Source organism: Antechinus flavipes, chromosome 2 (genome assembly GCF_016432865.1).
Source record: "Antechinus flavipes isolate AdamAnt ecotype Samford, QLD, Australia chromosome 2, AdamAnt_v2, whole genome shotgun sequence".
In the NCBI taxonomy this organism is placed as follows: domain Eukaryota; kingdom Metazoa; phylum Chordata; class Mammalia; order Dasyuromorphia; family Dasyuridae; genus Antechinus; species Antechinus flavipes.
The window spans coordinates 581,035,536-581,063,131 of NC_067399.1; the positions used below are offsets into that span (position 1 = coordinate 581,035,536).

The 27,596-nt window shown below is 38.6% G+C and overlaps 1 protein-coding gene across 1 annotated transcript in view; it reads left to right on the forward strand.

Moving 5' to 3' along the window:
- The first annotated feature begins 978 nt into the window (after nt 1-978).
- The window catches only part of AS3MT (arsenite methyltransferase), a 38,675-nt gene continuing 12,057 nt past the window's right edge, over nt 979-27,596 (forward strand). Inside the window, 12 exon segments of the mRNA XM_051973810.1 lie at nt 979-1,000; nt 1,365-1,610; nt 2,246-2,321; nt 2,323-2,360; nt 2,363-2,440; nt 3,628-3,755; nt 6,315-6,440; nt 9,534-9,609; nt 11,725-11,856; nt 14,080-14,164; nt 14,249-14,487; nt 17,943-18,053. Of these exon segments, the coding sequence (XP_051829770.1) occupies nt 979-1,000; nt 1,365-1,610; nt 2,246-2,321; nt 2,323-2,360; nt 2,363-2,440; nt 3,628-3,755; nt 6,315-6,440; nt 9,534-9,609; nt 11,725-11,856; nt 14,080-14,164; nt 14,249-14,487; nt 17,943-18,053 (1,357 nt within the window).

The following is a 27,596-nucleotide window of genomic DNA, read 5'->3' on the forward strand; positions in this document are numbered from 1 at the left end:
TTGAATTTTCACAAAAATCTGGTGAGTACTATTGTTATGTCCATTTTTTAGATAAAACAGGCTCAGAAAATGAAGGAGAGAAGTTAGCATTTCTATGACACCTGCTCTGTGCCTGGAAATACCAATCCCTATACAAATACCTCATCTGAACCTCAGAACAACTCTGTGAAGTTAGGAACTATTATCCCCATTTTACAGTTGAGGAAACTGAGGCAGACAGCCAAGTGATTTGCCCAGGGTCACAGCTGTAGGTGTCAGAGGCTGAATTTGAACTCCCATATTCCAACTCTAGGCTCAAGAAGCCCATCTCTCCATCCACTAGATCACTTAACTACATACAGATAGACAATTTTTAAAGAATTTTATTACATTAATGTAAATATGCTTTTTTTTTTTTTTGGTTCTGAAAACTGATATTTATTAATTGTTTCTCACATGCACGTGACTTTATACTATATGCTTGTTAAACCAAGAAATGATGTGGAACAGTATGAGAAATATAAACTCACAGACATCATTAAAATAGTTTAGCTCAAAGTGCAGCCATCCCTGAAGTTCCCCGTTAATTACTAAACTTAAAAGGCAATCAAATTCCGCAGAAAGGCAAAGACAATGCGGGACTGCTCATTTACATGTACATATGATTTTTAAAAACCCATTAGTATGGCTCTCATCAGCCAGTCACAGCTCCTCCTATTTGTGAGCGGTCTGCCTTGCCAATTGTGCCCTCTCTGGTAATTAAAACTATACTTGTTGAAATTCTGTCTTCCCCTCCTAGGGCACAGTTCCTCGAGGGTATGTTTAAATAGTTCCTTGAAAACAAAGTAAAGTAATAAAGTGCTGTCAGCAATAGAGGGGAAAGTCTGGATGCAGTCTGGAGGTTAGGGTCATCCGTGGCCCCTAGGCTGCCCTTCTTCCTTTATCCCTTTCCCGTGGTCAGGCCAAAAGTACGGGCGCAGGACTCTCCGCTCTTGGGTGATGGAAGATCGGACAGGAATTGGCGGGTCCCTAGTGCCTCTGCGGAGAGAAAGAGCTGGTCGAGCCTAACACTTGAGGGGCAAGGAAGCAGTGGATGGGATATTCCTTTCTCAGGATCAAATCCAGCCATCGTCCCAGGGTCTCCCCTTGCCTTCCTGGGGGAAGCCGGCCGTGGCGAAGTCACTTCATCCAATCCGCATCCTTGCCCGACTGGCCCTTAGAGCATCCCCTTCCTTCTTGTCCCCAATGACTGCTGCCTTCAGCCGACTGTAGGTCGGATAGGAAGCGCAGGTGAACTTTGACGCCCGGACATGGAGATGGGCCGGGGATCTGAGCTTGGGACAGGGCCAGGGCCAGGCTCAGGGTTCTTGCTATCTTTTCTTCAGGGCAGGATGCACGTCTGGGTCTCCGGACGCAGGCTCGGGAGGGGAACGATGTGTCCCGTATCCTCCAGATGCCCAAGACACTCGCCGGCTCGCAGGAGCCCGTACCCCTGACCCAGTTTCTCTCCATATCAGGACCCCCATGGGAAGTGTTAGAAGAGAGAGGATCTCTGCACAAACGTCTGTGTGACGGCGGCCCGCCCCAGCGCTGGCGCTGGGTACCTAAGGAAGTGGATGTAGAGCTGCCAAGCTCAACGTCCCGGAGAACCGGGAAATCCCCCTGAATGAGCTGCGGAAATCTGGGCCCCCAGTGCCTTGCTCTGCTGTGTCATGTCATTGAACCTTCAGTGGCTCCTCACTCCCCTCTGGACAAAGAACCTAACTTAGTTTCTTACTCATTTTCTTTCTTTTTTGATCTGATTTTTCTTGTGCAACAAAAGAACTGTATAAATATGTTTATACATATTGGATTTAACATATATAACATATATTGGATTGCTTGGGGAGGGGGTGAGGGAAGGAGGGGAAAATCTGGAACACAAGCCGTACAAGAGTCAATGTGGAAAAATTACCGATGCATGTGTTTTGTAAATAAAAAGCTTTAAAAAAATTAACTTAATCTGGCCATTGGGGCTAAACCCCCTTAAATAACCAGCTTGATTAGGGCTCCCAAAAGAGGAACCTTCACATGTCATGGTAACCTTCACTTTGCTGCAACCGGACTTTGCACGGTACCAACCAGTTTCTTCCCAGAATTGGTTTATCCTTTATTTGGGCCTGTTTTTCCAGGCATTTAATTATTTCAGACTTGCCCAGAGTTACATAGCTAGTAAGATGACTCTTTCTGACTCCAGGCCTTGTACTCTGCTCACTGCCCCACCCAGCTCTAGGGAGAAGCTCCCTAACCCCCAAATACTATGGCTGTGGCCTGGTGATCTCTGAGGGTCTGTAGAGATGCTGGAGTGGGTCTTGGGTGTGGGAATGGCAAAGGTTGCCATGTCCCACCCAGCTGGTTGGTGAGAAGGAATATGTCACTGGGACACACATGGCAGAGTCTCAGGTAAGATTATGTGAGATTTTTTTCTTCCCAGGATTCATGTACACTTTATTTGGGAACACAGACAATAAATCATAGCATTAAAGATGCATCTATTCAGGTGTAATGAGCCTGTATTTCCAAAGTATTAAGTAATCCAGCTTCAGAGTGACATCAGCTCAGGAGAAAGAGAAAATGTTTTATCCAACCTCTCCCATGAAAGTTTTATGTTACACTGAGGAGAACTTTGGTACCATCTAATTACTTTTCAAGGGCAGCTACTGGTGCAGTGGATAGAGTTAGAAGGACCTGAGTTCAAATCCAGCCTCAGACAAAGCCTAGCTGTGTGACCCTGAGCAAGTCACTTGAACCTGCTTGCCTCAGTTTCCTCATCTGTAAAATGAGTCAGAGAGGGAAATGACAAGACACTCTAGTATTTTTGTCCAGAAATCCCCAAGTGGGATTCAGCAACAACATTGGGCTTCTACTCTAAACTGCTACTAGAGACAGTCTTAGCAATAAAGCACTATCTGCCTGATAGTAGGTCTCTGAGACCAGAAGGTACACGGTTCCTCAGTATTAATCCTTTAACAAACAGCAACAATAATTGACCTTTATATAGAGTTTTAAGTCTTGCCAGACACTTTACATACATGATTTCATTTCATCTTTACAATAACTCTGCGAAGCAGATGCTATCATTCCCACTTTATAGATCAGGAAACCGAGGCTCAAAAACCGTCAGCCTCAACCTTAAATAACTCACTCGGGGATAGGCATCCAGGGCTTTTTGATTCCCAACCCAGTGTCTTTCCTCTCCACAAAAAGGCCTTTCTCAGCACGGTCTGAGTGCCAAGAGATCCTCTTTTGCAATCCTCCAGGCCAGCTGAGAATCCTTGACTCTCTGGGGCTTCCTTGACAGAACAAAGAGTTAGAGTCTTGGTGTGATGTAGAACTCGGATCAGAGTGATACCAGCGTACTTCCCCTCTGGCCCCATCCATCTCGCAAAGGCTTGTGGGAGGGAATGTGTCTGTGGTGACCTTGGGGTAGGCGGGAGGCACAGGCGCCCATGGAGTGACCCTTGGCAGCAGGAACCCTGCCTACTTCTCCCCCCATCATAGAGGCGAGGCGGTGGCTCCCCCTGACCCTGAAGTTATGGGAGGACAGTGTGTTTGTATCCTACCTTTTGGTATCTATAATTTTCCTCCCTCAAGAGAAGTGAGCAAGGAACCTGGATTATCACGCGGGCAAGTTTGGTTTCCAGGCTTCTGACGTCAATTTTGTTCATGGCTCCACAGAGAAGCTGGGGGAGGCTGGGATCAAGGAGGAGAATTCAGACCTTGTCAGGCAGGCCTGTCTCTGCGGGAGCAGGGCAGAGGGTCAGCAGGCAATCAGCCCGCGGGCTCGAGAAGGCAGAGAGCTGTCGAATGCCCTTTACTACGGGCTTTGTGTCCACATCCAGCACCGATTGTAGCAGGGAAGAGACCCTAGAGCTTAAACCCAGCAACAAGCTGCTGAAACAATCGGGCAGATAAAGCTGCTGCCTCTTTCACCCACTAGGCCACTTTTTTCTTTTTAACCAACAGGATATAACTAATATATGCTTAACTTGTCCAAGAATTAAGCTTCATATCTTTCCCCTGATTGAATGTGGCCTCTTTGCTAGAGATTGTTGCCAAATCAAGCCCCTAATAGCTTCCCTGGATTTTGTTTTCAAGGTCACCTTGTTATCAATTGAAAAAGCATTTGTAAAAAGTCCTAGTGTCTGGCATATAATAGGCATTATATAGATCCCTCTTTTTCTTTTCTCAAATGGTAATAATAATGTCACCTGGATTTTGTTTTTTAAGATATTTGGCCCATTATCTGTGGAGAGCAGAGTTTTTTAAAGCTGGGGTCCAAAAATTATATACATATATATTTTAATTAAAGCTTTTTATTGTTCCAATTTTTCCCCCTCTTCCCCCACTTCTCCCCTAGATGGCAAGTAATCCAATATATGGTAAACATGGTAGAAAGATAATATGTTTTAAAAATATAATGTATTTTAATATAATTTGTTTCTTCACAATGTATTTTATTTTATTCATTTAAAATAATTATTCTTATGGATAAAGGAAGAATTTATGACTCAAATAGGAGATAGAGAGCATTATGGGATGGAAAATGAATAATTTTGATTATATTAAAATAAAAAGGTTTTTCACACACAAAACCAATGCCGCCAAGATTAAAAGGAAAGCAGGAACCTGGGGAAATTTTTATAGCAAGATTCTCTAATAAAGACCTTATTTCTCAAATATATTGGAAACTGAATCAACTTTATAAGGATATGAGTTATTCCCCAATTGATAAATGGCAGTTTTTAGAACAGGAAGTTTTCAGAGGAAAAAAATCAATGTTATCTATAGTTATTTGAAAAAATGCTCTAAATCACTACTGATTAGAAAAATGCAAATCAAAACAATTATGAGCTACTACCTCACACCTATCTGACTGGCTAACATGACAGAAAAGGAAAATGACAAGTGCTACAGAAGATGTAGAAAAATTGAAACACTAAGGCATTGTTGCTGGAGTTGGGAACTGATCCAAGCACTCTAAAGGAACAATTTGGAACAATGCCCAAAGGGTTATCAAACTGTGTGTACCCTTCACCAATATCATTACCTGATCTATATTCCAAAGAAATTTTTTCAAAAAGAGAAGAGAAGCTATTTGCACAAAAATATTTATTGCAGTTCTTTTTGTGGTGGCAAAGAATTGGAAAATGAGGAGATGTCCTTTGATTGAGGAATGTCTGAATAAGTTGTAGTGTGTGATTGTGATGAAATACTCTGGGGTTAAAAGAAATTGTGAGCAATATGCTTTCAGAAAAATCTGGAAAAATTTACATGAAATGATACAGAGTAAAGTGAGAAGAATCAGGAGAACATTGTATACAGTAAGAGCAATGTTGTAATGATTAACTATGAATGATACAATGATCTAAGACAATTCTAAAGGACAAAAATACTCTCTACCTCCAAGTAAAAAAACTGATGGAGTCTGAATGCAGATCAAAGCAAACATTTTTTAATTTTTGTTTTGTTTGTTTTTCTGGGTTTTTTCCCCCAATAGGATTAAATGGAAATATGTTTTGCATGACTATGCTTGTAAATTTTATATTAAATTGCTTGGTGTCTCAGGGAGTGGGGAGGATAGGGAGGGAGAGAATTTGGAGCTTAAAATTTAAAAAAGTTTAAAAATGTTTTTATATGTAATTGGAAAAAACAAAATCTAAAAATAAAAAAACCCCACATTATTCTGAGAAAGGTTCCATAAGCTTCACAAAATTGCTATGACACAAAAAATCTAAGGGTGGTGTAGGTAGTGTTATCCCCATTTTATAGATAAGGAAATCTTAGCTTAAGAAATCTTCCCAAAGATGTTATGTAGTTGTGTCTGATTTTTTGTGACCTCACTGGAGTTTTCTTGGCAGAGACACCAGAACAGTTTGCCATTTTCTTTTCCATCTCATTTTAGAAATGAGGAAACTGAAGCAAACAAGGTTAAGTAATTTACCCAGAGTCTCACAGCTGGCAAGTGTCTTAGGTGGAATTGGAACTTATGAAGACATGTCTTTCTGACTCCAGATCTGGTGCTCTATGCATTAAGGCATCATGTAGTTGCCCACATATACCCAGCTAGTAAATGGTAGAGCTAGAACTCATATTAGGGTATTTTGACTCCTCTTCACTCCATATTGTCTGTCAGCCGGAGAGGAAGCAGGAACCTAATTATCTGAGCCAACATCATTTAGGTAGCTCAGAAATATGCTCTCTCTTTAAATACTGATATACCTCAGAACTCACATTGTTTGGGAAAAGAAGTTGGAAATTTTTTTCTTTTTTTTCCTTCTTCCACATTGAATTGGGTCATTAATCTTGTGCCTAATAAAAAGAAAGTTCTGCAGGAGGTATACTGGGTGCTGGAGATAGGGCACTTGGTATTGATGACTGAGCTTGAACTTGAACTGTTTCTTTCATTTCCTATCATTTATTTCTGGGATTAAAAAGTGATGACAAGAGAGCCCTGAGTTCAGATTTGTTCTTAAATTTACAAGTGGCAATGAGGCAATAGTAAGTATCCTCATTAACACCAAAGAATTTAGGAAGTGTAAGAAGATGGGTAATCTTTCTTCCCATATATTGCTGTGACTTTCTAGTAAGGCAGTCCCTGGCAACCACAGTGATTTATCACAGGAGGATCAATTGATCATTGTACAATATTGTTTTTTATTATAGCTTTTTATTTACAAGATATATGCATGGGTAATTTTTCAGCATTGACAATTGCAAAACCTTTTGTTCCAATTTTTCCCCTCCTTCCCCTTACCCCCCCTCCCCCCCACCCCAGGATGGCAGATCGACAATACATGTTAAATATATTAAAGTGTATGTTAAATACAATATATGTATACATGTCCATACAGTTATTTTGCTGTACAAAAAGAATCGGACTTTGAAATAGTGTACAATTAGCCTGTGAAGGGAATCAACAATGCAGGCAGACAAAAATAGAGGGATTGGGAATTCTATGTAGTGGTTCTAAGTCATCTCCCAGAATTCTTTCGCTGGGTGTAGCTGGTTCAGTTCATTACTTCTCTATTGGAACAGATTTGGTTCATCTCATTGCTGGAGATGGCCACGTCCATCAGAATTGATCATCATATAGTATTGTTGTTGAAGTATATAATGATCTCCTGGTCCTGCTCATTTCACTCAGCATTAGTTCGTGTAAATCTCTCCAGGCCTTTATGAAATCATCCTGTTGGTCATTTCTTACAGAACAATAATATTCCATAACATTCATATATCACAATTTATTCAGCCATTCTCCAATTGATGGGCATCCATTCATTTTCCAGTTTCTGGCCACTACAAAGAGGGCTGCCACAAACATTTTGGCACATACAGGTCTCTTTCCCTTCTTTAAAATCTCTTTGGGATATAAGCCCAGTAGAAACACTGCTGGGTCAAAGGGGATGCACAGTTTGATAACTTTTTGAGCATAGTTCCAAATTGCTCTCCAGAATGGCTGGATGTGTTCACAATTCCACCAACAAGGTATCAGTGTCCCTGTTTTCCCACATCCCCTCTAACATTTTGCATTATCTTTCCCTGTCATTCTAGCCAATCTGACAGATGTATAGTGGTATATCAGAATTGTTTTAATTTACATTTCTCTGATTAATAATGACTTGGAGCATCTTTCCACATGGCTAGAAATAGTTTCATTTTCTTTGTCTGAGAAGTGTCTGTTCATATCCTTTGGAGAATGGCTTGATTTCTTATACATTAGAGTCAATTCTCTATATATTTTGGAAATGAGGCCTTTATCAGAACCTTTGACTGTAAAAATGTTTTCCCAATTTATTGCTTCCCTTCTAATCTTGTCTGCATTAGTTTTGTTTCATTGTACAATATTGTGATTTTTGTGTACAATGTCCTGATTCTGCTCAATTCACTTTGCATCAATTCAGTAAATCTCTAGGTATTTCTGAGGGTGTTTTTCTCATCATTTCTTCTAGCATAATAATATTCCATCATAATCATATACCACAAGGGCAAAGGTGTATAGACATGTAGATATGAGCCACATAGGATTTGTACTTTCAGAGTATATGACCCAGTGAGGAGGCAGGGTATTTTGTACCAGGGTCATTTGACCAGTTCTGATTCAGAATCATCTGATGATTTTGATTGGTACACAACCAGACATTTATGCACCATCTTGTTCATTCATTGTTTGTCTTTCATTCCTGAAGAGGACCATGACATCATGAAGGTAATATCATGACTTGTAAGTGAATTGGATTTGAGTGAGGGAGGACTATGCAAAATCACCAGCCTCACTCTTCCCTCCAGAATCATTTGTGTCCAGTGGCCAAATATAGATCAGGACAACTGTAGACCATCCAGAATTTACTGAAAGGAGGTTTACTTAATAGCTTTAAAAGGTGATTTAGCAAGGAGACAGAATTGTTCAAGTAAGGCAGCTTCCCAGGCCTTTACATGTTACAGTGACACACTTGATTAAAAAAGTATGTCAAGCCTGAGATTGCCTAAACAGCCCTCAACTCTTGGTGCCCTAGACATTAACACTTAGGCAGCCAAACATCTATCTCAACTGGTTGAGCCTTAGCCTCTTGAACCACTTAAGTCTCAAGTACAGTTTCATTGCCTTTTAGGAAAAAAACTAACCAAGCCTACATGGAGTAGCTATTTTCCTGCCACAAGGGGTCTTGTAGGCTCAGGCACCAAATGATGTGATCTAGGAGATCACCAAATTTTGGGTTCACTCATGTGAAGAATTCACAATTGATGATAGTTGACTTGTGCCCTATTTGCAGGAATGCCAGGCTCCTTCCTAGATTCAGAAACAAAGTAAAAGAATTTCTATTACTCCTTGCCACAAAGACTCTGGTCAACAGCTGCAAAAAGCCCCATGACTTTTAAACATTTTTCCTGGAGTTGATTTATCATTTTCTTTTTTTTAAAAATAAAAAAAATATTTTTTACTGTTTGCATATTAGTTTGATGATTCATCATTTTCATTGCAAAAAGAGGGTTGAAGACTTTGTGATCTTTGAGTTTGAACTTTCTAGGTTTTCGGAGACCTTGGAATGCATTTTCCTACCCTCTTGAGATAAAAGGAATCCTGAGCCACTAGTCCTTGGAACTAGGCTTGTGAGAAAAGTCCTTTGTAAGCAATGTATAAATATGAGCCACTTTTATTATCACCATTGCCATTATTATATGCTGTTAGGTCTACAATAGCCTGAATTGGACCTGACTGACAATGGCTCTGAGTCTGGGGACCAGTTAATCATCTTTCTTCAGGATATGGGACTTCATGGGTAGCCACATTATTTCTTGTTTGTCCCTGAATTAAAATCCTATTCACTTATCTGACTGCACTTGTGAAGACAGACTTCAAGTAGACATTTGAATATGATTGAGAAACACAGGGTCAAATGAGACTTTTTTGTTTTCTCAAATTTTTTTTCCTCTCTCTTGCTTTACTTTCCTTTGAGACTGATAGCAAACTTGACTTTGTTTGGATTGACTAATTTCTCCTGTGATTTAGACAGGAGTTCTATTTCATTGACGTCTATGGTAGCCTTGAATTGCCTGCAGAAGTCAGGGTACATAAAGTTTTATGGGTAGGTTGTTGTTTCCTAATGTAATGACGGGAAAAAGTACAAACAATCATTCCAATATGTATGAAATTTTAGACTTTGTATTGCCTTATAGAATGATTGTGAAAGCAAGCTGGAGACAGGATTTTTAAATTTTCTGGTCTTTTTTGGTCATAAAGTGGAGAGACTTATCAATTTGAAATTGTCTTGGAGTGTTAACCCATTAGTTAAAAGGCTCAGTTTTCATCATATCTCATTTCTCCTCCTTAGTCTCTTTCACTAATTTCTTCTTCCCCTAGCCTGCCTCCCACCCCACTACCTCCAAATGTGGGCACTTCTCAAGGTTCTGTCTTAAGCTTTCTTCTATGTAATTCTTTCCCATGTTGATCTACTCCCTTGGCTTTTATCATCACCTCTATGTGAATGACTTCAGAATTTTTATCTTCAATCCTAAGCTCTTCCCTAACCTCCAGATTTCATTTCCGACCTTCTCTAGGATACTTCTCTCTACCTGAATGGCCACTTCAGCACTTCAAACTCAACATATCAAGAATTAACTTTATTATCTTCTCTGCCCAAAGTTCCCCCTCTAGTCAACTTTCCTATTTTGTTGGTGGTGCCGCCATTCTTGAGAATCAAAAAATTTGATCACTGGAAGGGCAGCTTCTTTGATTGAAGGGCGTCTTTGAGCACTAGCAGCCATCTAATCTGACCCACATAGAAAAAGAATTCCCACAATATAGGACCATCCACAATAGGCCATCCTGCTTAAAAAGTATGGGAAGCTCACTAATTCTTTTTAAAAATTAAATTAAATTTTGTTTCATTTTCAGAGGCACATTTTCTCTCTCTCCCATATCTTCCCTACTCCAACCTTCCACAGCTGAAAAATCAGAAAAATAAATTCTGTTACAAACATGTATAATCAAGCAAAACAAATTCTTGCATTGACGGAATCAAAAAAATATATATATATATTTCAATCTGCCCTCTAATGGCACCCTATCAGGAGATAGGTAAGCATGATTAATCTTTAATCTTCTGGAATTGTAGTTGGTCATTATACTGATCAGAGTTTCTACATCTTTCAAAATTGTCTATTCAATATTGCTGTCATTATACAAAGTGTTCTTTGGGTTCTGTTCAATTCACTCAGCATCAGTTCATACATGTCTTCTCAGGTTTCTCTGGAAGCATCACCTTCATATTTCTTATGACACAATAGTACTCCATAACATTAATTTGCTATAATTTGTCCAGCCAATTGATGAGCAACCCCTTAGTTTCCAATATTTTCCCACTACAAAAAGAGCTGCTATAAATATTTTAATATATGTGAGTTTTTTTCCTTTTTCTTTCATCTTTTTTTGTGGTATAAACTTAGTTGTAATATCACTGGGTCAAAGAGTATACACAATTTAATAGCTTTTTGGCTATAGTTCCAAATTACTTTCAGAATGGCTACATCAATTTATAGTTGTAGTAAAGGGGAATAAACATTCTTGTTTTCCCAAAAGTCTTCTAGTGTTTTTAAATCTTCTTTCTTTAAACTTTGCAAATCTGATAGGTGTGAGGTACAACTCCAAAGTGTTTTAATTTGCATTTTTCTAGCTAATAGTGATTTTAGAGCCTATTTTCATATGGTTATTGAGAGCCTGAATTTCTTTCTCTAAAAACTGCTTGTGTGCTTTCTTTGACCATTTATTAGCTATGGAATGATTCACAACCACTTGAAACAGTCCATTTCATTTTTGGACAGCTCTTCTAAGTCAACCCAAGCTCAAAACCTCAAAATCATCTTTGACTTTTCCCACTCCCTCAACCCATGGACAATTAGCTACCAGGATTCTACTTCTATGATCTCTCAATTATCTTTTTTCCATTCCTACTGCCAATTCAGGCTCTTATTCTTATTCAGGCAAAAATAATTTCTTGTTTATTTTTGTCTATCTTTTATCCTCTGGCTTATAGATGGATACATAATTGTTCCTTAACACATGTTTGCTAGATTTCATAAAATCTGTTACTTCCTATGTTTTAGGGAAAACTTGAGTTTTAACTATTTCCAAGTTTTAATCATTATAAAGAAAGAAGCCCTTACCCTCTTGACTTGTTCCAATTGACTTGTTATGCATTTTTTTAGGTGAATGTTTAAAGGGAGCTCTATTCTGAAAAGACCTCTTCATGTTGGCTGAAAAAAATTGGTTCTGTGCTCCATAACTGATCACTGCTAAACCAATCACCCTTGGAGACAAGAACTTGGAAAAAGTTATTAGTAAGAAACTACAATATAAACAGAACCTAAAAATTCAAATTAACAATTAAAATTCAACAAATTGAGTGCTTGGTACATGTAAAATATACGACTCTTGCAGACAGAGACCATCTCACTTTAGTATTTGTATTCTTAGATTCTAGGACAATGCTTGGCATATGGCAGTGATGAGGTTCTGGGGCAGTTGGTAGAGAGAGAACGAAACACTGACAGAATTACTTTCTAGGGAAAGCAATCAGGTTGCCTCATGGTCCCACCTTCTGTGGAGGTTGTCAGAAATCCAAGTTAAGTCATATCCCTGAAGTCCACCCTCTGTGGAGGTTGTGGACAGCCCCACCTTGCTGTGTCCAGCCAAGAAATCCCAGTCATGTACCTGAGGTTAAATTTCCCCTGTAAATCTGCTTATGGTCCACGCCATCTTTGCCGCATTTTTTTGGCTCAATCTGCCATGACTTTCTGCCTTGTGGTTTCTTTCCCTTCACCCTTGCCCCATGCTACATGGTGTCTCTCCTCTCATCCCCCACTATGCTCTCTTCTCCTTGCTCTGTGCTTTCCCAACTATATCTCATATTTACCATTCCTGGTATTTATTGTATGTCCTCATTTTGTCTGTAAATAAACCATTTTGCCAAAGAGAATGGCTCCCCTAAATCACATCATTTAGTGTCTGAGCCTGCAAACCACATCATTTGCTACATCAACCACATTAGTAGGTATGAAATAAATGCTTATTGGTTGATGATATGTGGAAAGTAATTGAATTTTTGTGGAAATGGTACCAGAGTAGACACTGTATAATCCACATGTGTCCATCTTGCCTTCTTTCTCATGTCATCTATTCTAGGTTACTTAGAGGCTCAATAAAACTCTCTGTGGTCAAGAAAAGGAAGAAAACTGACACTGATGATGACAAATAAGTTAATATTCAAACTAACATATTGTTAGATATTAAACCTGGCAATCTTGAGACCACCAAGACAGGCTCTTCTTAAGAGAGGCTGTAGCTTATAGAATCTATGTATGGAAATCATTGTTATAAGATTAGGCCTGATGGTCATGAGGCTATCATGATGGTTTCTCCTTAAAGGAAGCTCTAAGCTTATAGAACAAATTCATGGAAAAATACTGACAATAATATTTTTGAAGGTTAGTACAACTGTGTGCCCCAAATAATATTTTGTCTGTTACCAGCTTGTTTTTCTCCATGATATACAAACCCCCCAAATAATATTTTGTCTACCACCAGCTGTCTACTCTGAATAGGGTCACATACCCCAGAATTAAGCCTGTTTTCTTTCTCTGACCCAATAAAAACTTACACTTCCCTAGAGGCATACAATCTTTGGTGGTGATAAGGAAGAAAGCAGATGATAAAATTAATTCTCACTAAAGTATGAATGACTATACCATTAATATGTTAATCTTTTGAAGAGAATTTTCATTTTAAAAGCCTGTTAGTCCAAAGAAATGAATCTCCAATTTCATCTAGGCTCATTTACTTACTTATTTTAACAAAGGGTACTTACCAATGCCTCTCAATTTGCTGTTTTATAGCACTAACATCAAACTGAAGGGTTCTTCTTAGGTAATAGATTAAAATTGCCTTCATCTTCCTGTGTTCTTGGCCCTTAACTTCTGGTTTCCATGGGAATAGCAGTGGAAAAAATTTTCCAAGTAAATTTTTAAAAATTCATCAACTTTAATGCTTTGTATAGAGCAGTAAAAGGACTTGTTATTGTATCCTAGAAAACCTTACATTTTCCATAGTACTTAAGTCATTTTTTACATATACTATTTCATTTGTTAAAAGGTAATGGAAAAAGATTTGGACTGAGAATCTTCTACTCTTCTGTCTAAGCTACTTAGGAGGTGGGTGATATTAGGCAAACCACTGAACCTCTTGCTTTTCTTATTTGTAAAATGGATATATCAATACCTGATCACAGAGGTCAAGTGAGATAATGTATGTAATTTATATGATGGGTCCCCAGAAGTAGTACACTGCATTTGTGGCATCAAATATAAATATCAACCTTTTAAATCACCTTGGTACACCTAGAGGAGGTCAGTGTCATTATTTTTTGCAAGCCATCACTTAAAGGCAATTTGAGTCTGCCATTTTATTTCCATTACAGCGTTCTCCCTCCACTGAACTCATGTTTACTCATATTATATTTTATCCCTTAACCATCCTTGGGGTTTTGTCTTGTTTTCCCAACACAGCTGGGTACTCCTTGGGAGCAAGGTGCATAGTGATTCTTTGCTTCCCCACAGTGCTTAGCAGAGAACTGAGCCTTGTAGGGGCTCAGTAAATACCTTTTCCATAAATGAGTGAATACATCTTGATTTTAGGCGATTGTTAGTTTGTTTTGGCAACATTTCATATCTTCAGACTTTCTGAGAAAGTCCTAGATCAAAGGTATCAGGATGTTTATAATGAAGAGATTTCTAGGCATGAGAAAAAATTGAGATTTGATGCAAATTTCATATTGAAGGCTTCCCTTACCAGACCAATTCTGTCACACTTTTACCTCAGCCAAAGACATACCTTTATTCATCTTTTGTTATTTTCCTTTTACGATTTTTTTTCCCACTCAGAAACCTTACACAGATATCTTATTGATGAGGATTTTAAAGAATGATATGGGAAGGGATAGAAGGAAAAAATATGATTCATTAATTACATTTTTTATTCATTGTTCAGTGATTTTTCAGTCTTGTCCCACTCTTCATGACCCCTTTTGGGATTTTCTTGGCAAAGACACCAGAATGATTTTTCATTTCCTTTTCCAACTTATTTTATAAATAAGGAAATTGAGGCAGTGTGAAATGATTTGCCCAGGGTCATGTACTAGTGTCTGAAACCAGTTTCGAACTTGGAAAGATTCTGGGACTCTATCTACTATGTCACCTAACTGCCCCTAAAGATTTTTTTAAGAGTATAATAACCCTAATTGACATATCCTCTTCTTTACATGCCATTTAAGGAAAGAATAGTCCTATTCTTTTTTAGTGGTTTTGTTCCATAGAGCCCTCAGCTGATCTGAGGTACCAAGGAGATCCTGATAGAAAGGGCATTTCAGATACATTGAGAAAATCTGTACTCTTTTTTTTGTGAAGCGATTTATTAAAAACCTTAGTATTGAATATCAATACAAAACTTCTTTAGTAACTACTAAGAGGAAAATCAATTTAAGTGCATACAATCGTCAAACAATTTTTCTAAAAGCAGGATTCTTAACCTGGGATCTCAGGGGTCAGTGGATAGATTTGGCAAAATCTTTGATCTTGGATGCGTCTTTGTTTAAATGTCATTAATTCCTTTGTAATCCTATGTATTTTAATTTATGCATTTAAAACATCCTGAGAAGGTTTTACCTTTAGGCTTTACCAGACTGCTAAAGTGGGTGCTGTCACAAAAAAGTTAAGAAATCCCTTTCTGGAAAACTCTCTTGCATGTATTTTGAAAGATTAAAAAGATATTATTATATATAAAAAAGAAATCCTTTTCTGGAACATCATAAAATCTAGACCTGGCAGGGGCTTTAGAGGTCATCTATACCAATTGCTTCACTTTACAGATCCCATCAGGATTATTTGTCTGTTCATTCTCATTCCTATAGGATGGGGAGACACAGTAGGTAAGGCAATGAGCTAGGGGTTAGGAAATCCTGAATTCAAATTCTACATGACTCTGGACAATTCACTCAATCCGTTTACCTCAGTTTCCCCAACTGTAAAATGAGAGAAATAATAGTACCTATCTCCCAGGGTTATTGAGAAGATTAAATGAGATAACATTTGGGAAGTACTTAGCCCAATACCTGGTATATTGTGCTGTTCAGTCATTTTCAGTAATGTTCAGTTCTTTGTGATCCCATTTGGGGTTTTCTTGACAGACAACAGAATAGTCTATCATTCATTTTGCAGATGAGGAAATTGAGGCAAATTGTGTTTGGTGACTTGCCCAGGATCATATATTTGAGTAAGTGTTTGGGGCCAGATTTGAACTCGGGAAGAAAAGTATTCCTGAGTCCAACCTCAGAACTCTATACACTGTAGCAACACCTAGCTTCTCAATGTGCCCTTGTACATTGTAGATAATATATAAATGCTAACTACTAGTGAAGTGGAAAAGCACCCCAAATGGGACCGTGAGAAACATAATCTTGAATCTTGGTAGGTAAAGTCTATTACTATTACTAATTTTTAAAAATTATCTTTTTTTTCTTTTGAAAAAAAATTTATTTACAACATTATCCCTTGCACTCACTTCTGTTCCGACTTTTTCTCTCCCTCCCTCCACTCCACCCAGATGGCAAGCAGTCCTATACATGTTAAATATGTCACAGTATATCCTAGATACAATATATGTTTGCACAACTGAACAGTTCTCTTATTGCATAGGAAGAATTGGATTCAGAAGGTAAAAATAGCCCAGGAAGAAAAATAAAAATGCAATTTACATTCATTTCCCAGTGTTCCTTCTCTGGGTGTAGCTGCTTCTGTCCATCCTTGATCAATTGAAACTGAGTTAGATCTTCTTTTTGTCGAAGAAATCCACTTCCATCAGAATACATCCTCATACAATATCGTTGTTGAAGTGTATAATGATCTCCTGGTTCTGCTCATTTCACTTAGCATAAATTCATGTAAGTTTTTCCAAGCCTCTCTGTATTCATCCTGCTGGTCATTTCTTACAGATATTACAAATTTTTTTATTCCTTAATGCAGATGGTATTTTTAACAACCCAGATGTACTGTCCTGACAAACCCGAAACCTTGACAACCTGATAAGCTTAAAGAAATACCGCTTATTGCTATCTGGGAATGACCCCCTTACAGTGATAACTTTTTGCCTCCTGTTTAGAATAGAAATTCCTTTATTATGACAAATGTATCAAGAAACATTTTGATGTCTCTCTCTTCTTTCTATAAATATGTGGCCCTGAGGCCATCATTACTGACCTCTCCCATCTTGGTGTTGGGGTTCAGTCGCTAGCTAGCAATAAGCGCTCTTAAAACTTCATTATTTTGGCTTCCCTGTTTTTCTCTTGCCTGGGAACTTCACTACTACTACTAATTCCATTTTATTGATTCTTCTCTTTTCTTTACCCTTTAGAAAATTCTTTTCATACTTTGTTGAATTCATCATACTTGTCTTAAGGCCCATAAAGAATTTTTATCATTTTATATGAATTGATGCTGAGTGAAACAAGTAGAACCAGGAATACATTGTACACAGTAACAGCAAGAAAGTGCGATGATCAACTATGAAAGATTTGGTTCTTCTCTGGTTCAGTGATCCAAAGCAATCCTAATAAACTTTGGATAGAAAACATAATCTGCATCCATAAAAAGAACTATGGAGATTGAATGTAAATCAACACATCTTATGTTCACTTCTTTTTCTGTTTTTTTTTTTTCCCTCCTATGGTTTTTCCCTCTTGTTCTGATTTTTCTTTCCCAACACGATTCATAAAGCAATGTGTATTTAAAAACTAATCAACTAAAAGAATAAACTCACTACCATGCTGCTAAAATATAATAAAGAATTTTAACATTGATTTAACCATTCCCTTGTTGGATGCTATGAATTTATTGCAATTATATATAATCCTACTTTGAAGATCTTTGGAAAGATAGTTTTGTGGTTGTTTTTGGTGTTTTCAGTGTCTATTCACCATGCTCCTGTTCTTTGCCTTGCTGGCTCCTGGCATAATGCCATGGGATTGGGAAGGATTTTAGGAGTTTACTGTGAAACTTTCTCATTTTATAGATAAGTATTAAGAAATTCAGAGGCCTTTCTCTTCTACTTTCTGAGGCTAGGCTGAAAACAAGGGCAGACGGTGTGCTTGTAGATCAGAAAGGCCACTGGAAAAAAATCTTACAAAAGAACTGCATTATGAAACAAGAGAGGCGTTAGTGGCAAGCTCACGAGGGTCCCATAGCCTGGGAGTGTCAGCTTTGGAATCTTAGACTCCACTGAGTGGGAAGATTTCTGAAAAATCCCCTTCTCTTCCTCCATTCAGCCCCTAACTATTGCCCTCTCACTACATTTGTTTCTGCTTCTTCCCTTTAGTAAGGGAGAATAATTGAAGGGAATGAAGAAATAATGCCCATTTTGAAGAATTTCAGGTTTGCTCCTAATTTTCTGATCAAACCACTAGGAGGGAAGTTGTCGATCCCTGGGGGATGTGTGCTTTGGAATCACTGGTATTGTTTGGCTTTTTGTCTCCTATGTCCTGTGGAGAACCTGAATGTGATTTTTTTCACCAGCAGGCTTGCCCCCAGGCTACGAAAGTAAAGTCAATAAGATTCACTATTCTTTGCTTTTGACCAGCCAGGCAGATGTTTTCTGCTAGGTTGATTGAATGGATTTCATATTTTTAAGTGCCCACCGTAGGAGAGATGCTTTATAGAAAGACCACTTACATCTTTTTCAGTTTTGATGGTAGATGGAAAGTAGCTTTGAAAAAAAACACAAATGCTAGATTACGACCTTTATTACATAAAAAAAAAAAAACCACATAGATGAATCTGTTGTAAGAGTGTTTCAAGTGGCAAATACTAGAGCCACCCACTCATCGGAGCATGACAGAATTTTGGAGAAAGAAAGAGGTTTTTTATAAGTCATCTAATCGAAACTTCATTTTAAAGATGATGAAAATGGGACTCCAAGAAATACTTTTTACACGATTGATAACTGACAAACACAATTATAATTACTAATGCAGGAAAGTAGATGAACATATTTTTGGGTCAATGGGGTTGTGACTTGCTCAGAGTCACATGGATGTGATTTGTAGGAACCAAATGATGTGATTTAGGAGAGCAATTGCTACACCGAATGATGAGATTGATGTAAGCACTAAATGTTGGGGTTCGATCATGTGAAGAATTCACAGTGGCCATTCTCTTTGGTAGGTTTATTTAGGAGAAGAGGTTACAGACAAAATGAAAAGATAGGACAGACACCAGGAAGGTAAATATGTAATAGAGTTGGGAGAGCAAAGAAGGGAGTTTTAACAATTAATGAAGTTGCCTAGTGAAATGCACAGTTAACCAGGAAAAAGGGAACACCTCATGAAGTGGGATTACACCATTGACTGACAAGCTAAATCTTTAGAAGGGTTTAGCATCCTAAAAGAGTTAGCTCTAAGAAGAAAAGAATAGAGGTATGATGGGGGATGAGAGGAGAGACACGAATGAAATGGGGAGGGGAGGGTAAGACACTACAAGACAGAGTGTCATGGCAGAGTGACTCAAAGTGGTTCAGCAAAGATGGTATCAGCCATCATTTATAGGGGAAATTTAACCTCAGGGGTTTGACCTAACTCGGATTTCTGACCAGACACAGCAAGGCAGGGCTGTCTACTACCTCCATAGAGGGTGGGACTAGGAGGATAAAGTGATCCCCATCAGTGCCCTTCCCTACCTGCCCAGGGAACAATTCCATCAATCCTCCAGTCCCTTTCTGCCAACCATCCCTTCTGATTCCAGGGCCAGTTCTCTATCCACTACACAGCCTAACTGCCCCTAGATTAACATTTTTAAAAAACAGATTTTTAACAATAAGGATTGAACTAGATGAACACATGAATTCATTTCCTGAGGATTCCAGTCAGTCAAGACTTTGCTGTGTTTTTTTTCCTTTTTTTTTCTTGTATTCATTATTTTTGCAATGTCTCTGCTGATGGAACAACTGAGAATCAAATTCCATTGCTGCATTCAATCGATTCAGTCCAACAAACATGTTGTTATTCAGTTGTTTTCAGTCATGTCCACTCTTCATGACCCCATTTAGGGTTTTCTTTGCACAGATAATGAAGTGGTTTGCCATTTCCTTCTCCAGCAAACATTTAGTATGCCATGATTCTCTCACCCCAGAACCTCTTTTTTTGGGGGAGGGATTAGGTAATCCCCCGGAATCTCTTACATTTGCCCCATCTTTACCTCTTGCGATGGCCTTGGTTAAGGCTATTTTTAAAAAAAAATCCCCCATCCCTTGGGTTATTGTAATGGCCTTCCAAATGGTCTTCTAGCTTCCAGTCCATTCCATGTCCAATCCTTCCTATGGATAGTTATCGAATTAATTTGTCACAGGTCTCACCATGGCACACCCCTGCTCTGAAAACTTCCCCAGCTTCTTATAGCCTTTAGGATCAAAAATAAAGTCTTCAGCTTGATGTTTCAAAGCTGTCCAGAATCAGGCTCGATGACTTTTCCAGGCTTATTGTACAATTATTTGCCTTCACAAACTTGGTCTTCAAGCCAAAGTGATTTTCTTGCTATTCCTACAACCTAATGCTGAATTTCCTGCATCTCTTTGCTTTTACACAGGGATGTCCTCCATGCCTGGCACACTCCCTCTTCTTATCTCTGCCTCTTAGACCCTGAGACCCTCTTAAACTATGGTTCTCAAGTGATATGGGGTCTCATAATTGAATGTGGGGGTTGTGAAATTATGATTTGTTATCAGTAAATGTTTGATTTGTATACCTATATATTCAGGTCACATAAAAATTTCTTGGGTAAAAAGGGTGTCAAGAGTGGAAAAAGTTTAAGAAACCCCGTTTAGACTTCCTAACTTCCTTCAAAGCTCAATTCATGGCTATCTCCTCTAGGAAGTCTTTCCAGATCCTGATCCTTTAGTTAGAATCTCTTCTCTCTTCCCCATAGTATAATGTATGTTCTTACTTGTATACAGGTTATTTTCTTCAGTAGAAAGTAAGTAGTCTCCTAGAATTCAGGTATTTGTAGCTCTCTTTCCCCTCCCCCAATTAGTACAGTGCCTTGCAAATAAGGGGCACTTAAAAACACAAAGAAGCAGTTAATTAATTCCCATTTTGTGGCAGGAACCATGCCAAAGGATATATTCAGAAGAATTAAGCATTCAAAATTTTTATTACAATCTGATTTTATTTTCAGGTCTTCATTCTCTTCCCTCTCTCCCCTAATTGAAAAACAAAAAAACCAAAATCCATGAGAAACATATTATCAGTTCATTGGTGTTTGATTCTTCCTGAGTCCATTGGAGGTTTTTTGGGCAAAGACACTGGGGTAGTTTTCCATTTTCTTTTCTAGCTCCACTTACAGATGAGGAAATGGAGGCAAATAGGATTAAGTGACTTGTCCTGGATCACACAACTAGTAAGTGTCTATGAGGCCAGATTTGAACTCAGGAAGATGAGTCTTATGGTTCTAAGTCTGGTATAGTATAAACTTCGACACTGAACTGCCTAGAAACATGTCAGTCAAGCAAAACATATAAAAAAAGTTTCAATCTACATTCTATCACCTCTTTACCTAGAGGTGGGTAGCATAGAAGCTAATATTCTAATAGGAAAATAGTAAGTGTGTGTGCGTGTGTGCGCGTGTGTGTGTGTGTGTGTGTGTGTGAGAGAGAGAGAGAGAGAGAGAGAGAGAGAGAAAGAGAGACAGAGACAGAGACAGAGACAGACAGAGACAGAGACAGAGACAGAGAGAGAGAGATAATCTAGGCAAAGGATAATGGGAATCTGGAATCAAGTTATGGTCATTTGAGGAGAAAGGAGGGGCTGGATGGGAAGGATGGGGTGGTAAAGGTGATTAAGATATGGCAGCCGATGGGGTAGGTTGGATAAAGAAAAATGAACACCTGAAAGTGATAGAAATGCTTGCAATTTAGTTTGGGAATAGCAAACTATTCTCTGCACACCCAATAAAGAGTCATCTACTCTTTACTTGAAATACTCTAGGGAGAGAAATCCATTACCATGTGAGGCAGCCCATTTGAGTTTGGGGTAGCTCTAGTTCTGAGAAAATTATTCCTTATATCAAACTTGAAATTTTCTTTTTTCCCCCTCTTTCTGTCCTCTTGGCCAAATAGGACAAGTTTAATCTCATCTTCATGTGACAGTTTTTCAGATATTTCAATAGTTTTCATGTTTCTCTTGAGCTTCCTCTAGGCTAAAAATGCTCAGTACTTTTAGGCAAGCCACATAGGAACATGAACTTGAGGCCCCTAATGGTCCTGCCCCAGCCTTCTCCTCCAAATCATTTCTAGCTTATAAATCCCTCTTCTAAAATGGGGATACTTAGAACAATACTTCAAATCAAGTCCGACAGAGTCTGACCAAAAGTCTCTTCCTTAATTCTTGTTTCTCTTAAAGTACCCCATGAATCTAAGCAGCTTTTGGGAGCTAAACTATCATCCTGCTGATTCATATTGAGCTTAAAGTTCATGAAAACTGTCAGATCTTTCTATCTAACCATGAGTCAGCAGTGTGCTGTAGCAGCCAAAATAACCAGTGTGATCTTGGACTACATTGAAAGAAGCTTGGCTTTCAGCAATAGGGAGATGAACTCTGTCCTTGTTAGCTCTTCTCTGGAATCTGGAATTCATTTCTGGGGGGCAGATTTAAGAAGGACATGGAATACTTTAACATATTTAACATGTATGGGACTACTTGCCATCTAGGGAAGGGGTGGAAGGAAGGAGGGGAAAAGCTGAAATAGAACTTTTTGCAAGGATTTATGTTGAAAAATTACCCATGCATATGTTTTGCATATATAATATGTAAAATGTAAAAAAAAATTAGTTTTGTAAGAAAAATGTTCCATGATAATAACACAATGAAAACATTTGATGTATTTCTACCAATAACATGTGATTTAATAATGTAATACTGCATATATTAGTTGTCTAATAAAATAAAATAAGTGATGATCTAAAAAAATAAAAATAAAAAAAAGGACATGGAGAAATGGCAGCATATTCAGAGGAGCCAGAAAAAATGAAGGTCTTTTGTCTGTTATCAGTTGGGAATGTTGAGCCAGATAAAGACAAGAATTTGAGGTGGAAGATAGGATTTCTTGAATTCTTTTTCATGTCTGACTCTCTGTGACCTTATTTGGGGTTTTCTTGACAAAGATACTGGAGTGGTTTGCCATTTTTTTTCCTCTAGCTCATTTTACAGATGAGGAAATTGAGGCAAATAGAATTAAGTAACTTGCTCAGGTCCCATAGCTCATGTCTGTGAGGCTAGATTTGGATCCAAGAAGATGAAATGCCCTATCCATTCACTAGACCATCGCATGATAGGTATCTTCAAGAATCCAAAGGACTGGTATGTCTGGGAGGGATTAGACTAATTCTCTTTGGTTCCAAAGGGTTGAACCAGAAGAAGTGGGTAAGAAGTAGTAAAAAGACCAGAATAGACTTGATACCCAGAAAATATTTCCTAAAATTGGGAGCTGTCCCAGAGTGGAATTGATGGCCCCGACATGGAATTGGGATTTCTCCTTGGAGACAGAAGATAATTGAGTGAGGATTCCTTTCTTATATTGAAGAGACCAAAAAGCCTCTGAGATCCCTTCCAATGCTCAAATTCTGTAGTTTTTTATTCTTCTTGTGACTTCTAAAAGTGAGATTTCTAAACCCATTTTTAAGACTTTCATCTTATTAGATTCAAAACAATGGCCTCCCCTTTCTGTATGTTTTAGGATCATGATTGTCATCTAGTGAATTACTTATCTCTCTCAGATTTGGGTCATCTGCAGATTTAATAATGACATTGTGCCTTTATCTGAGTCACTGATTTAAAAAAAAAAAAACTTTATGCAGCAAAGATCCAAGGATAGATTTCGGGATGTTCCTATTCCCCAGTCTTTCTACTTCTCCCTGCTCTCCCAATTATATAACTTTTGTTGCTTTCTTCCATCTCCAGTCTTGATCCTATAAAAATCCCCTACTCTTAAACCCTATCTCTCCCTTTGCCTGGCCAAACCCCAACTGTAGGAAATTCCCCATCATCCACCTTTCCCCTGAACATTTCTAGACTAAATCAAAAACTATGCCGACTGAATGGGTACCACTTCTATTCATTTAACTGAATAGGAAACTCTTCAAGCTTTCCTTTGATGATTCTTCCTCTGTCATCTTCAAACTTTCCCCTAGTTGTCTACATCCTTAGCATTCTTAGATCTCTTTCCTTTAAAAAAACAAAATAACTTTGCCCAAACCTTTTACTTCATGCTGCATCCCCTCAAACTTATCATTCTATACCTTTCCTCCCTTTCAGAGCCAAACTCTTATATAATTTCTGGATAACAGTCCTACCACTCAACTGAAATCCCTCCCTCCAAGATTACTGATGATCTCTGCCAAATCATACATTCCTCCTGACCTCTTAACAGCTTTTGACATTGCTGACTATCCTCTTCCTTAACATTCTTAACACTGCTCTTTCCTGGTTCTCTCCCTACCTATCTGATTGTTGATTCTCATTCCCCTTTGCTGGATCATGTGATATCTATGTCCTATTTTCTAGTCTTGAGTGGTCCCCAAGGCTCTAATCTGGGTCTTCTTTTCTTTCTTAGTCCCTTCATCAGCTCCCATGTGTTCAGTTATCACCTTTAGGCATAAGATTCCCAGATGTATACAGCTATATATCTAGTCCCTCCTGAGTTCTCATCTTGTGTCACAGCCATATGCTGGACATTTCCGTCTATTAGCACCTCAAATTCAGCATTTTCAAAAAATAAGCTCATTATCCTTCCTTTTAAACCCATCCTTCCTCCAACTTTCCTAATCTATTGAATACCTAGGCTTGCATCCTCAGGGACATGACCCTGCTCACCCTTCATATCCAGTCAGTTGCCATGTGTTCTTGATTTTGCCTTCACAACTCTTGTATCCATCCTCTCCTCTTCCCTCACTTGACTATTTGTTCAGGACTTCATCTCCTTTCATCTAGACTTTTCCTTGTGAGGCAATTGGGGTTAAGTGACTTGCCCAGGGTCACACAGCTACTAAGTGTTAAGGGTCTGAGGTGGGAATTGATCTCAGGTCTTCCTGATTCCAGGGCTGGTGCTCTATCCACTGTATCATCTAGCTGCCCCTCATTTAGACTATTTCAATGGTCTCCTAATAGGCCTCCCTGCTTTTGATCTCAACACGTGCTCATTCTCTGCACAATTGCCAAAACAATATTATTGAAGATCAAATCTGACCACATCACACCCTACTCAAGAATCTTCAGTGGCTACCTATTACCTCTGGGATGACAAACAACCCCCTACCCCTGCCCCAGATATATTTCACATTACTCCAGATTTTGGGGAGACCAAATAGGCCTACTTTCTGCTCCCTGAACTTATTATACCATGTTCCATCTTTGTACTTTTCTTTAGACTGTGCTCTATACCTTCTTCCCATTTCTTCCCCATCCCATCCTTAATTTCTTTCTCCTAAAAATCCTTAGCTTCCTTAGGTCTGGTTCAAATGCCTTTTATGATCCTCTGATTTCTTGTTAACATTGTTCCCTTCCCCAAATTATCCTTTATTTACCTCTCTCTATACCTCTCTCTATACCTCTATATATTGTTCATTTTTTGGATATGTCTGATTTTTTGTGATCCCATTTGGGATTTTCTTGGCCGAGGTACTAGAGTGTCTTTGTCATTTCCTTCTGCTCATTTTACAGATGAAGAAACTTTGGCAAACAAGGTTAAGTGACTTGCCCAGGGTCACATAGCTAATAAGTATCGGAAGTCAGATTTGAACTCAAGAAGATGTATCTTCCTGACTCCAGGCCTGGCCCTTTCTCACTGTGACACCCAGCAGCCTGTTGTATTTCCCAGCAAAATGGAAAATCCCAAAGGACCAAGTTATTAATAAGTTTCACTTGTGTTCCTAGCACTTGGTATAAGCCCTGTACAAAATCAGTACTCAGTAAATGCCGATCACAAAAATATAGTTTATTAATAATATCCATGGAGGTTCATTGATAATATATCTTTATTGGTCACAGTCAAACTTTCCCAAGCATCATTCCTCTTTGTCTCATCTCAGTACATTGTAAAGAATCTTGATTTTGAGAAATCTCAAAGGATCCTATATCCCATGTAGTGGAGGAATCTCCCTTCCCCCCTCCTTTATTGAGCATTTTAGTTTCAAAAGAACCTTAACATTCCTAGAGTGCCTGTCAAAGTCTTGCTATATAAGCTCCACTTCTACAAAGTGTTTCTGGGTCATTCACTAACCTTTTCCTCATTTTGTATCATATGGTGCATACAGATCAAGAGTACTGGAGGCAATCTTGACCTTGAATATGATTTGTAGCATTAAGCACATTTGAGCTGGTTTATCTCAACAGAAAACCTCTCCCATGCTGCTTTGTCACCATCCTTCTTTCAGCTTGCAGATGTGCTTATGTCTTTAGATCAGTTCCAAGTCCATGAAATGGGAATAATTGATACTGAAGGAGGATAAAAAGCGAAACAGCTGTGTGTCCTAGAAATGTAACCTTGTGCATCTGGGAGGGAGAATGTGCTTATCTATTTAATGGAAGACCTTTAAAGATAAATGAATGAACTATGAAGCAGGCTGATAAGGAGATGCTGCTACACATGTTTATTTATTCCAGTTAACTGCTGCCATATTATAATGAAGTGTACTGGCTCCACTTAGGCTTTTGAGGCTGGTTTGGGATGTGTGGAAGGGTTAAGATAGGCATCTTTTTTCAGCCCTGGATGGTGAATAGCTTTTTAATTATTTAGAGAAATGGACTATTAAAAAAAATCTTGGGTTGAAATAGCAATATCTCAATTGATGACACAGCCCAGAATTTGCATCTTGTTCCTTGCCCCAGTGTCCATGTTTATCCATTTTGCAGAATTCTAAAAATCATAGCAGGAAAATGACCCCGGACTTATCTAGGTTGGAGTTGCCCCAGAAATTTTGTATAATAAGAACTTCTTATTTGGGTGAAACTTCAGAGTCTCTGGGATAGATGTGCAGTTAGTCATCCAGTTAGTCAAAAACCTTCTATTGAGTGCTTATTATGTACCAGATAGACAGTAGGTGGCTCGATTGATAGAGTACAGGGCTTGGAATCAGGAAAACCTGGATTCAAGTGCAACCTCAAACTAACTGTGTGATCCTGGGCAAGTCATTTAGCTTCTTGTTTGCCTTAATCTACTAGAGAAGGAAATGGTCAATCATTCCAGTATCTTTGCCAAGAAAACCCCATGGACTGTATTGACATGCTATGGTCCATATGAACACAAAGGGTAGGCCATGACTGAATGTCTGGAAAATGACAAATGGGCTGGGTATAATGTTGAGTTCTGGAGATGCAAAGAAAGGCACACACAGCACAGCAAAACAAAACCCTTGCAATTCCTTCTTCCAAAGATTCTGCATTCCATTGGGGAGACAATATCTAAATGTCTAGGTATATACAAGACATATCCTGAAGATAATCTGAAAGAGGAAAAGATCAGTATCCAAGGAGACCAGCAAAGGCCTCCTGTAGAAACTGGGATTGAGATGAGTCTTGCAGGAAAGGAGGGAAACTAAGTAGAAGTAGAGGCAGCTAGGTGGTACAATGCATAATATACTAAGCTTGGAGTCAGGAAGGCCTGAGTTCAAATACAGCTCCAGACAGTTTACAGTGTGACCCAGAACAAGTCACTTCACTCTGTTTACCTCAGTTTCCTCATTTGTAAAATATGTTGAAAAAGAAAATGACAGATCATTCCAGAATCTTTGCCAATAAAATTCCATATGGGGTCATGAAGAGTCAGACTAGACTGAAATGACCAAAGAAGAACAATAAAGCAGAAGAAATAAAGGGACAGAGTATTCCAGAGATAGAAGATAGATAATACAAAAGCAGTAAGGAAGCTGGTATAGCGGGAAGGGAATGTGTAGAGTGGGGTAAGGTATAAAAAGATTAGAAAGATAACAAGAG